Source organism: Chrysemys picta, chromosome 3 (genome assembly GCF_011386835.1).
Source record: "Chrysemys picta bellii isolate R12L10 chromosome 3, ASM1138683v2, whole genome shotgun sequence".
Classification (NCBI taxonomy): Eukaryota; Metazoa; Chordata; order Testudines; family Emydidae; genus Chrysemys; species Chrysemys picta.
In genome coordinates, this window is record NC_088793.1 from 99,245,925 (window position 1) to 99,259,566 (window position 13,642).

At 37.7% G+C, this 13,642-nt stretch overlaps 1 protein-coding gene across 7 annotated transcripts in view; it reads left to right on the top strand.

Moving 5' to 3' along the window:
* LAMA2 (laminin subunit alpha 2) overlaps nucleotides 1–13,642 on the top strand; it is a 470,353-nt gene that overhangs the window by 433,060 nt on the left and 23,651 nt on the right. For 6 of the 7 annotated variants that reach the window (XM_065588563.1, XM_065588564.1, XM_065588566.1 and 3 more), the window contains 6 exons: nucleotides 155–299; nucleotides 1,460–1,598; nucleotides 3,369–3,380; nucleotides 5,788–5,908; nucleotides 8,829–9,005; nucleotides 11,075–11,223. In XM_065588563.1, coding sequence (XP_065444635.1) covers nucleotides 155–299; nucleotides 1,460–1,598; nucleotides 3,369–3,380; nucleotides 5,788–5,908; nucleotides 8,829–9,005; nucleotides 11,075–11,223 — 743 coding nt within the window. The remainder of the gene's footprint in view (nucleotides 1–154; nucleotides 300–1,459; nucleotides 1,599–3,368; nucleotides 3,381–5,787; nucleotides 5,909–8,828; nucleotides 9,006–11,074; nucleotides 11,224–13,642) is intronic. The other variant, XM_065588568.1, reaches the window with a different exon arrangement.

Genomic DNA, 13,642 nt, shown 5'->3' on the forward strand with positions numbered 1-13,642 from the left:
AGTATCTGAGGAGTTTAACAACTTAAATAAAAACCCTGTACATTGTCACTCACAAAACAAACAATTGTTTCATGTTGAATATTGCTTATCACAGAGAACAGGAACCAGTCTTCCATTGTGTCTAAACAATATGTCTAATCTGTCTCATTAACAGAAAGATTTCATGAGCGTAGAGCTCAGTGATGGGCATATAAAAGTCAGCTACGATCTAGGTTCAGGTACAACTTCTGCTATTGGCAACCAAAACCATAACGATGGGAAATGGAAATCGTTCACCCTCTCAAGAATCCAAAAACAAGGTGAGTTCCTACAGTGATAACATCAGAAGTGCTCTAATTACCCTATCCAGCACAGCTAACCATCTAATCACAGGGAAGATGACGTACAATATTGCTGGATTAGAAAGTTCTATAAGAAAGTGATTTAGCAACTTATTTTGCTTAGGTTGCAGGTGGCTTAGGTTAGAAATGACTGATTGCAGTGTCAACCAGGTCTTTTATGATTTTCTTTTGAAACCGGTAGCTTAATTTTCAGGCATAATTCTGCCTAACAGCTGGCTAAATTACATTCTAAAATGCATTTGAGTGAAAAATGTTTTCTTCATGCAGTTCCCTGATGTTGTTTAAAGTTCATAAAACAAATCTATGTGGTTTCTGTTAGAGTAGAAATTGGTTTTAGGCTTTACAATGCTTTTCATACTCTGGGTATCCCAAAGTGCTTTAAAAAGTAATGAGTTAAATACTGGTAGTGCAATAATTATGTAAATAAACACAGCAGCTATTATATATTCAGTAACAACTTGCACAGTGTCATGACATTGGAACCCGGACTGTGGAAACTAAGCATGTTTTCAAATAGTGCCATAGATTCTTTAGCCTCTACTTGTACAAAAGCTAAAGCTAAGCAGGAACTACAAGGGTGAGAGGGGAATTTAGCCTCCATGTCCAGTCTGTGTTTGACCTTGGTTGAGAATCCTGGCAATTGTGTGTGAGATGGGGTTTGTTTTGTGAGGTAAATCTATGTCCAAAAGGACTTAAACTGAGACTCTTATGACACTCAGCAACTAGCATATGGTAAAAGCTTTTGCTTACTTGTGTCCTGCATTGGATTCAAACCAGCAAAGTAGATGTGAAATGATCTCCCCATTCTTGATCTTGTCCTGAACTCTTCACTGAATTAACTACTGACACTGAAGACAAACCAGTTAGGGCTGGGGATAGAACATATTTAAAAATAAAGCATACAAGATTACTATGGCATTTTTCAGATTGTTATGACAACAGAGAAAAATGTTTTTTTCCTCCACCTGGCTAGTTTATGATTTGGAAATCTAGTATCTGACCTGCAAGTTACTATCCCACTTCCTACACTCCAAAAAAAAAAATAATTTTCATTCTGTTTTTTTCCACTGGGTAATATATTGTTCATGTCTGATTTTCAACTTCTTAATCTTTTCCAGCCAATGTATCAATTGTAGACATAGACACTAATCAGGAAGAGATCATAGCAACATCTTCTACAGGAAGCCATTTTGGTCTCAACTTGAAAGCTGATGAGAAAATATATTTTGGTGGATTGCCAACTCTCAGAAACCTGAGGTAATTGGACTTAATACAATATCTTTGCCTATCGGAAGAGCAGATAATATAAGTTTATTATATGTACCTATTTCTCCTCAAGTTTACTTGCCAGGAGAATGGTGAATTCCATTCCCAATGCAGGACCAAAGGTACCTGACATTGATACTCTTGAGTGATATTTCCTCTACAAGTGCCAGCTCACACCTTAAGATGGCTCGAATTGTTCACTGCTCCATTTGAAATACACTGTGAGCTGTGATTATACTACAGTAAAGGCTCCTGATGCTGTGTATGGAACCATAATGATGTAATTGAGCTTCTCTTTCTCCGTACATTTCTTTGCTTCCTATAAGCATGGAATTTGCAGCTCCAAACCTATAGATCAGAATAAAGCCCAAGTCCTGCAATGACTTAAGTACATGTTTAACTTTACAAACATCAGTATCTCATTAAAGTCAGAAACTACTCATTTGCTTAACATTAAATGATTGCATAAGTCTTTGCAGGATCATTGCCTACTATACTTTCAATATGTGTTACATAAAATTTATGGCATGTTGTACTTATTTAAATTCTATTTGAAGACAGAAGTTCCATTCTTGAACTCTTCATTAAGATAAAATTCCTTGTGCTCAAGAATTTATATTGAATAGATTTAAAATATCATGCAATATATTTAAATGCAATGAAATGTGGTTAATTTCATTTCATTTTATTTTTTCTGAGTCCAATCCTGAACTGCTTACTCAGGCAAAACTCCTCCACAGTAAATTTCATTATGTATAAAATATATTGCATGTTCTTTTCACTATACTTAAGTATTTAAGAAATGGGATATGAGATGCTGGAATTTAACAGGGGGCTTTTAAATAATCTGAAAAATCTTGTTAGGGTTCAATGAATGCTCAGCAATTTCTGCAACACAAAAAATCTGAGCTACAATGAGCAGATGAACTATAACAAAAACAAGCCTATTAATCTGTGTCAACTTCATTTACATTTCATAATGACAGTCATAAAGTCACCTTGTGCACCAGGAAGCATAGCTGTAGTTTAGTGGGCTGTTTCACAACCAAAGGGAGAACAGGCATATTTGTTAATTTATTACGTTTAATTTACAGTACCTCTGATATCAGTTTACCTTGTAATAAAAAAACCAAGCTGTTTCCCTCATGAAGTCTCACATTAGATTATGTAATTGTGAAGTCACACTGGCGTGTGCCAAATTATACTAAGAAATGACTCCTAGGCATATCCTTTGTGGTTGCTTAGGAAACCAAGAACACCCTAGCTATTTGAAACTGTGGGAACCATTGTGCCTGCAGCTGTGATTCATCAGTTGTGACCTGGTGCAAGATGCATGTTACAGTAAATTACTATCAAAAATAAAGATCATTTGAGCTGCTGCAAGCAGCGGACATCGAGATACCTGTGACTTTGTAAATGCCAGGCTGTATCAGTCTCAGAACCATCTCCTTCCAGTTACTTTTCTGATTTTATTTTACTGATGACTAATTGTAGCAACATATAATAAAATAATTTACTGATCTATATGACCTTTAACGGGAGAATGTGTGGAGGGGAATAACACCGTTAATTGTGCTAGCCTATTAAGGCCAGTTGTATATTTATTTAAATTAAAAGACTCTCACCAACCAGCATTTTGTTTTCACTGGGAGATCTAGATCTATTTCAGTCTGAAATGTTCTGAATCTTGATAATGAATATCATTTTCTACAATGAATGTAATTAAAAATAAACTTGTTTTTTCCATCTCTTTTATCCTAGTATGAAAGCAAGGTAAAAATAATTAAATATCTGCATGACTTGCATGTGTTGAGTAAGTGCAGCTTGGTTCAGGTGGCAGTGCAGGAGCTGTGGGTAGCATTTACACCAGCTGTTCCCCTGGGGCTGTTAATTGAGCAAGTTGCTCCTGCTGCAACAGGCAAAGCTGCTCCTAAGTGCTTAACACTCTCTTGTTGCACGCTGGGCACACACATACCCAAATACCTTTCTCGCCTCTTCACATAGCTGCTTGTGTCTGCTGTAGGTTGTTTTGTTGGGTTTTTTTTTAATTCGATCAAGATCCTAGTTAAAGAAAGCAGGCGATTTCTGCTCAGCATAGGGCAATTTAGTGGCTCAACAAGTTCAGGGACCGGAAGTGCTGTTCTCCAAGACAATGATTTAATTCCTAAAAATGGCAGGAAGGTTAGCAGCAGATCTGTGTGAAACTTGCCAGTTTGATCCAATGGGGGATTGTGACATCCTTTGTGCATGTGTGTTTCAGTTTGGGTGGGTTTGTGTTCTGGAATTTTGCTTTGACTTTTCAGGTGTGAATTCAATTTTGCCCAGACCTCCAAGTTAATACCTGGTTTTGAGTCAGAAACATGCAATCCCCAAATTAACAAACCCCAGTGATTAGAACAAAGCCATACATGTTTCCTCGGAAGCCGCCTTACTTCAGGGGAACCTTACTCACATAACTCTAGTTAGAAGTCTGAAAATGGAGATGTCAGTGAAAAAGGGTGGGAATGTGGAAATGCTGTTTGGATGGCAGAGACATGCATGTGGGTATTTGTATAATCTGGTGGTGTTTGGGCAACTGCAAGTAATTGCTGGCAATGAGATTGCAAAACAGTTCTGCTGCTGGAAAGTTAAATGTCTAAAGAGGCACAGACTATAACTGAATAAAGCAGAGTTTGGATTATTTTAGTAAACCAGAGGGTTAGTCTAATTTACATAAAGGATGCAGAATTGTCAGAATCTGTGCTGTGCTTTCTGAGATGGCTATAATGCAAAGAATGGCTTTCAATTCCAAAATATGTATTTGAAATTATCTGTTTTTATCAAGTTATTTTGTAATTAATGGCCTTGAAAATCATACTAAATAGTTTTTTATGCCCTGAATTTAATGCCCTGGTTTTCAGTTTTAATTCCCCCATTTTAGTTCCTTATTTTCTAAAAACATACTTTTTCTTTTGGTTGGTTGGTCAGGTTGTCCCCATGTCCCAGTAGATGTTTGTTGTTATCTCCAAAGACTGTAATAACATGAATTATTAGTGAATTCTTCACTCCAGGTGAATTAACTACAGTATCAGTGAATTAGCTACAGGTACTGCTTCTCCTTTTGGATTTAGTCTCCATGGCTTGAATAGCTGGGGAGCAGTTTCAGCCAAACTGGGGATTATGGAGCAGTTCATTCTTGCTAGATTGGTGGCTAATGACTATAATAAAGGGCAGACTTGGCCACGAGTCCTGGGGCTTGATTTAGTGCCCTTAGAACTGTGGTCTCTGAATTACTTCCACGCTAGCATGGTAGTTATGGTGGAATGCTCAGCATGTTTGTCATTTCTCCTGGCATTGAAAGACTATGCAAACCCTAGTACAGGAGTTTTTCAACTACATTAGGATACCTTTCATGATTTGGCTGTATAGTGAGGATCCAGATCAAAATCCAAGTGATTTGTGGGGAAGAGAGAGTTAACTGGCTGGGAAAGGCTGAAATAATACTATGGCTTTTATAGAATGGTATTTGGAAAACATGAGGGATGCGTAAGTAATGAGTATCAGCCCATGAGAGCATAATGGCTTCCCAAAACAAGAAAGCTATTTTAGTCAGAAAAATCCAAGACTCAGAATGAAATATTCTTGCAGTTTTTAGCAAATGTTTCATCCTAAACTTCTTCAAGTTACAAAAAAGTCCCTCTTCCATCAAGATCTAGTGTACATATGGAAGAAAACTTTGTCTTCCAGTCAAGGTCTTTCCCTGTTATGATTTCCAGCCTGCATCTTTTGGCTTTGCCTGGAGGATAGCTACCTACTGATTTAATAGTTTACTGCATTTAAATGTCAAAGGTGACAGCACTCCTTTTAAAAAAAAAAAAAAAAAAAGGAGTAAAGCCAAAGACTGTTCTTGTTGGGGGAAGAGAAAAACATCCTTTTACACCTCTGATGGATGATGGTAGCCAGACTGTACTGTGTGCTGATGGGCGATGGAAAGCAGGATGTACTTTGTGTGTGCGCACACAATGCTCACCCATTTAGACGTGTGCCTGGGCTTAAAAAAAAATTCAGTAAAGTATCTTTGTGCATATGAATGCAAGAGTGTGTGGGTCTGATTGATAAAGTCCCTGTTGTGGGCATAGAAAACATGTTGCATGTTAACTCATGTGACAAGCGCTATGTTTTTAATTTTATTTTTTTACAGGCCTGAAGTGAACTTAAAGAAATATGCAGGCTGCCTCAAAGATATTGAAATTTCACGAACACCATATAATATACTGAGCAGCCCTGATTTTGTTGGCATAACCAAAGGATGCACGCTGGAGGTTGGTTAGTCTGTCACGTATTTACTTTGGATAAAAGGATGAAGAAAATATTTTCTGTTTTTGCAAACAACACAAGATATCAATTGCATACTGCATGCATAGGATGGGATTTTCAAAACCACTTAGCGTTGGCCTACCTTTGCTCCAACCTACTGAAGACAATGGGAGCTTTACTATTGAATTTAACAAGAATAGAGTTAGGCCAACTAGGTATTAGTTACTGTTTATAGCATCTTTCATTATAAAGGATTCTAGAGCACTTTACAATATACAGTACGTACCATAGATTGAGGATAATTGAAATGCAGCTACCTCTAGGTGACAACCCATTAATGCACAGTCCCACACAAAGGACTATCACACAGTAAGCTGCGTAAAAATAATTGTTTGTCTCAGAAAAAAGAAGGGTTGAGTAACCCTACCAGGATTTAATAATATACCAGTACTACGTAGCACTTCAGAAGCACTTCCTATGTGAGTGTCTCAAGTCCTTCACAAGCATTCATTAATTTAGAATTGTAACAGTACTGTAAGATAAGTATTGTTATCCCCTTACTGTAGATGAGGAGACTGAGGTATTGAAGGGTTATAAAGACTATGGGTATGTCTACACTGCAATTCAAAACTCTGTGGCTGGCCTGTGTCAGTTGATTCAGGCTCAGACTGAGGGGCGGTTTAATTGCAACATAGACTTTTGGACTTGAGCTGGAGCCCTAGCACTGGGACTGTCCCCCTCATGGGGTCCCAGACCCCAGCCTGAGCCTAAATGTCTACACCTCAGTTCAACAGCCCACATTAGCCCCATCTCAGCAAACCCAGTCAGCTGACATGAGCCCCCTGCCGGTTTTTAATTGCCACATAGACATACCCTTACTCGCAGTCACTCAAAAAACTGTGGCAGAACTAGGAATAAAACTCAGATATCTTGAATCCCACTCCTGCTCTTGTGTGGTACCAGGGAGTTGTAGGTGTTTGAAACTAGGAATGAATGGACCCTATAGAAGTCAGCTGATGAGGGCCTCATGAACCAAACCTTGCAGAGTCTGTTTGCAGGGACTGGCCACAAACCCAACTTACTATGCCTTCCCACCCTCCGCTAGGTTCACTTGTGGGGGCAGTTTCTGTGGAAACTGAATATCATAGAAACCTCACAAGGCCAGAGAACCCACTTAGGATGTTCAGCTTTTATGGACCAGGTCTCAGGTTCACTGATTCCATTAAAACACGAACCCACCACCATGGTTTCAGGTTGGTTCAGGTTTGGAGGAGAATTTGTCTTGCAGGGTTATTCCCACTGAGATATAGACCACAAAGTCATCAAGATTTCAAATGTGAATACAAATATATTCTAATTATTACATGTGACAGACATGCAGGCAAAGACCAGTCAGTGCTACATAAAAAGTCATTTATTTTTAATAGCCATCCACTGAACTATTAAGCATATTATGTGTAATTCTCTAATAATGTAATTTGTAATTTGTTTTAACTTGAAATAGCACGTTAAATATAGATATTTATTTTTAATTGTTGTTGCTTCTAATTAAATGAAAAGGCTTTTAATCTATATGAAGCAGAAAAAGAATCAGATCCCAGAATTGGGAGTAGGATAATATCTTCATTCTCCAGACACAGGAAGAGCCTTCTGATTTGAAGGAATGACACAGAATTTATCCAGTATTTAGAGAAATTTCTTTTCTCCTAATGAATAGCTTGCACTTCTTCTATAGCTAAGGATAATTTTGTTACTTGATGGATGAACTGAACATTCAGTTCAGATAAGAATCCAATAACTCTGAATAATTTAGAGTTTGTCCGACTTCATCCAAACCTCTTGGGTCTCCAACTCAAGTTAGAAATCTCCCTAGAACAGTAATTCTAGTTTTGACCAGGCCAGAAATACCACAAAATCAGCCTTTCTTGTGGTATTTTGTTGCTTCCAATTCTGCTCCAAGCCAGATCTAGAAAGAGCAGAGGTGTGTGGCAAAGTTAAAATAAAATCAAACAGAATTACACAAACTCTATTGAATCTCACAAATTTGGGGTTTTATTGTAAATTTTACAATAAAAGGACGATACTAAATAAAGGAATGGGGTAGGATAATAAAAGAAAGGAAAATATGAGGCTTGAAATAACACTCAGCTAGTTAAATGCCCTGGAATTTCAAAGAAAAATATTGCAATGTCTGTCTGCCTCTCTCATCTGGCACAATCTACTACGTCTCTGTCTGAGGGCAACTCCACTCTACTGACAAAATGGTAAGTTATTTTAGAAAGTCAGTGTTTCTAAGAAATATTCTCTCCTCAGTTGGAATGATGCACAAATTGGCAGCAGTTACAGAAAATCTAATATAAAATGCATTAATTTATTATTTGATGACATACTGCATGTCTTTAAATTGTGCTACTATCTGACAGCATGCAAAGCAGTTGGGCCACGGGCAATACGTGCTTCATTTATGAGTTTGTCTCATCAGTGAAGCAATAGTGCTTAGCAGATGATGAAGCAATGATGAATTGAAAGTATATTCTGTTCAAATTTTACAAATAATAGAATCCAGTGCATGTTCATATTGGTTATTGTTCTTTACTGGATCGATTTAAAAGTGAAAGAAAAACAGGAAAAGGAAAAACAGTCAGATAAAATAACAATAAGTGGTCACTTTTAAATCAACTGGATATTCTGAAATAAGGCTGCAATTACGTAAACCATTCATTCCCTCTGAAATTTAGTATTCCAGAAATGTTCTAATAATGATTGATGGTACAGATTGATTAATGCTTGTGCAACACTTGGAAAATGTAAATTGCCAAATATTATAGTCTATCTCAATATTATACGTTAGTAAATATAACTTTATGGGGGGGTCGTACTTTGTTTTGTGTCATACCAATTCACCTTCTCTCTCTCTTTCCACAGAACCTTTACACAGTTAGCTTCCCCAAACCAGGTTTTATGGAACTGCAGCCAGTCTCATTTGACATGGGTACAGAAATCAACCTGTCCTTTAGCACCAAGAATGAGTCTGGGGTCATCTTATTTGGCACAGCGGGGACACCTATACCCCCGAGGAGAAAACGCAGACAGACTGGGCAGGTAAAGAACAATACAGTAGAAGATATGGAAAACTCATAACTTCTGCTGAGCTGTTTTCACACTGCTTGTTGTACCTAGCCACTGCATTGCCATGATATATTTATGATCAAGTAGAAGTCCAGTGCTGCTGAATGAGGTTTTCTTTCCAAAACTTTTGTTTGTTTGAAGGAGAAATAAAACGGGGGTTCACAATTTACTTTTGCACTGAACATTGGCTTTATTGAGGATTTGAGGGGTTTTAAGTCCTCAGAATTCTGTCAATTCGTGTTTTCATTTTTTGGGTTGAGTAACACAAAGCACTAATATTGCACAGGGTTGTTTTTCTTTGGTATAATGATTTGACAGTATTTTCAGATCAGTTCTGGATTTCTCTAGGTGACTGCTACAATAGAACCCACTTTTTAGCCTAAATACCAGATTTATTTTTGTGTCCTATATTTGCTTTCATTTTTTTATCAGACCTGAGTGACAGAGAATATTGTTCTTTGGTTCTCCTCAGGACTACTCAGACGATGCTTACATGCTGGATTTAATTAAATAATTACTGCAGTTTCTACAGTAATTTTCCAAAACCCCAGCTTCCTGTGGGTCCTATTCTGCTTTCCTTGTGAATCCACACCTCCCATTGACTTAAATGCCTCTTGAATGTTACTAGTGTTTGGGGCTGTTATTGTAGAATACTGGGGTTTGTTTGTTTTTAAAACAAGGTGCAGCTTAAATGACACCCCAATTTCCCCTTCCTCCCCAAAATACAGGCTAGTTTAAAAACCTTGGCGACCTTGGATTAACACCAGGAAAGCACAGTTTCTACATTACCCTAGTGACTAATTAGCAAAACTACAGAAGTTGTTTGAGATTATTGAAATAGTGAAACAAAATGCTTTGCTATTTTCCTTGCACAGTGCATTTGGTAATTGATTTTCCACTGCTCTCCCCCATACCTACAAGGATGTATTGGAACAGAACACTTGGTGGCTTGAAAGAACATACTCCAGAGTCAACACATTTAAATGGCTGATCCATAAAGAAACATACATGATATTAATTGTAGGGTGGGAGCTACTTCCACAACTTCCAAGCTCTTCAGGACACAGACATGAACATGACATTGGTTGCTCGAGTCACTGTGGGATGGATCCTGGAAATCTGCCACAACGTGATACTGGTCACTGGAGTAACTATGGCCATCATCCTGCAAGCCCTCCATACACAGAACTCCTATTGAGATCCATGGTAATTCTGTGCATGGAAGGTTTAAGATCAGGCTTTGTAATAACAAAGAACAGGGATGCTTTGGAGCTCAGATTCTCTTTTCTTCTCCCTATGTGGGGGTAGGAGGGGGAGGGGGATGGATAGCTCAGTGGTTTGAGCATTGGCCTACTAAAACCAGCATTATGAGTTCAGTCCTTGAGGGGGCCACTTAGGGATCTGGGGCAAAATCAGTACTTGGTCCTACTAGTGAAGGCAGGGGGCTAGACTTGATGACCTTTTGGGGTCCCTTCCAGTTCTGTGAGATAGGTATAAAAAAGGTAAAATATTTTTAATGTCACTCTATGCATTCCTTGTTGCAAAATGTCATGAAAGATGTTGCTTATGTATCTTAGTCCATCTGAATGTAACAGCGAAACTGAAATGGCTATATCTTAACTCCCTCCAGGAGTGTAACAACCATTCTAGCTATCAACATCAGATGCCAGGGTTTGAGTATATTCCTGATTAAATTAGGCTCTCTTTTATACCACTGTAAATGTAAAGTAACACCTTTGGCTTCAAAAAAGTTACTCCTGAATCATACTAGTGTACGATGGCAGAATTTGATCCACTGTCCTCGGTGGCTGGAATTCTAAGTGCAGCCTCAGCCAGTTACTATGTTTTTATGCCTTAAGTAGGATAGTGGCACAGTTCTTGCGGAGCCTGTAATGAGGTTATTTCCTACCAGCAGCAACAATAGGTGGAGCAAAGGAGAAGGGATATGCTTTACTGAGGGAGAGCTTGAGCAAATGCAAAAGTAAGAGAAGCAGTTCCCTTCTGAACATGGCTTAGCTTTTAATAACTGTTCCACATTACAGGCCTATTATGCAGTGTTCCTGAATAAAGGTCGATTAGAAGTGCATATCTCCACTGGAATACGAGATCCACGCAGGATCACCATCAAGCCTGAATCCGGCGATTTTCATGATGGTAGAGCACACTCCATCCGGATAGAAAGAATCAAAGGGTAACAAACAAGGACTCTAGGGTGCTACACAACTCATAGTACAGTTAATTCAATCACCATAATAAACATATGACTAAAATCAGTATTCCTTTTTATGAAAGGAGAAGAGTATAATATGTGCATTGGTTTCCTTACCAGAAAAAATAAGGCAGTTTCTGACTGCTAATTTTATTACTGTATAGGCTAAGGTTACATGCTTTAGTGAGGTTATCAGGCAGCTCTTCTTAAGATTTTCATTAATCAAAATTGCTATATTTAACCTTTTGGTAATTGGCAAATGTATTTTATTAATCTAATTTATGTGAATGAGGAATAGAGCTTCAGAACAGTAAGTCATCTTTGCAAGAGTTGCGGAGAAAAACAGCTTTCAAAACAGCAACAGCGGCAGATAACCTTTCCCAAATACCACATGCTAATTTTTATATATATGGTTACAGTGGTGTCCAATTGAGTGAGTTAAGAAAATGAAGATACATAGTAGTGGATTAACACTAATGTTTCTTCATCACAATTAAGCCATTGCAGATATTTCAACTCTATTCACCCCTTCACTAGCTCAACGTCCCTTATCACTTTTTCAGACACATGCACCCAAAAGGCTATTAAGGAGATGCACATTACCATTTATTAAGGATGCCCACATTAGAGACAATAAACATATTGTCATCTTGATGTGTAGGGATTTATGCAGTTACTATTATTTATATTCTGTTACTGCCCAAAGTCTTCAGTTGGGATCTAGGCCCAATTGTGGAATGTACTGTACAAATATTCAGTGGACTTGTGCACTCTAGGAGAAAAGATGTTTTTATAAAACGTTGTAAGTAACATGTGATAGCTAGCATGTTATAAACTCCAAGCAGGTTGAAATTGAACATGTTAACTGATCTAGGTGAACCGTAGGCACCTCACTATGATTCACCTAGACTAGCTAATGTGTGAAAACTACTGTTAAGACTATTATGGTCATCTAGTCTAAACTCCATTTATGTCTTTGTGTCTTTTTCCCAACTGCCTAGAAGAACCTCCTCTTCCATCTAGTCACCAGGTGCTTTCCCTCTCCTCTACCTTAAAACTCACTTCTCTTGGCTTTGCCTTCTTTCACTATAATCTCTGCTTAGGAGAAATTCACTGCCTCTTTCACCTGTTTTTTGTAAATAATCCCCTACTGCAATTTTGTTCCCCAGTCCCAGCATTTCCTATCGTTTGTTTTTTGTTAGATGGTCAATTCCTTGGGGCAGAGATTTTTTCTTCTATTAAAAAAAAAAAGAAACCATCATGCTCTCTTGACAGACTAATGTTACGTGATGATGATAATACAAATTTTTAAACATACAGGTAAACTCTTTTAACTTGAATAACCAAATAAAACTGCTTATAACAAAGGTAATAATCTGTTATGTTAAATCAATACATAACTGCTCTACAACGCCATCCAGTGATGAGAGATGCATATTAGAATCAAGCCTTCAAAATTTTCTCTGTAGCTCTGTCACAAAACAAATTAAATGAAGACTGTGCACTTTATGTTACACAGGCTGGATTGGAAATGAAAAGATATAAATTATTAAACCTAACCCCTTTATCTGCTTGTCATCAGCTCAGGCTTAAATATGGGGAACATCATTTGAAAACTCTTCAAGTAGCTAATTGTCCATATAATTATAAACTAATTGCTTTCCATTCCAGGATAATTATAGGATAGTGTTCAGGACCAATGCACTGTATGGTAGTATTCTGTTGCAAAACATGTAAATGTTTTCTATGGTAATCTGAAGATGAGATAAAGTACTTGGCTGAAGGTGTCAATAAGCAACAATATACAGTATAAGTAATTCCTGCAATAGAATGGAATCTAAGAAAGACATACTGTACAACTTATGTCTTTTGATCAAAAAGCTACTACCTGTAACTGTGAAGGGGTTGGATGTTTTGCACACAGTAAGCCTAATTTTTAATTTGTGTGCATACATTTGAGTGCCTATTTCTTCATATGAGCATCCAAATAACATGTACTTGGGTGTCTTAACTTTGAAAATTGGCCTCCCCGGGGAATGATTTTTTAAATTCATTTATATTCTGTAATTTACAAGATTTGTATTATTTGGTGAGGGGAGAGTGAGGAGGGAGGATTGAATTTTCTTTGTTATATGAATCTATAGTTGAGGAAATGAAGTAACTTGCCAGAAACCGACTCTTTGAGTGTGCTGTGGGGGCTCACTTCTTCTGAACAAATGAGACTGATTATTTAGGCACCTAAACATGGATTTAGTTGCCTAACTCTAGGCACCACTGTATAAATATTTAGGCCCTAATTTTTAACTTCTTGTGATCCTGAAATAGAGAATTGACTCAGCATCTCTAAAGTAACAGCACACTTGATAACCTACACCAGCGTCTTCCAGATTTCTCTCTATTT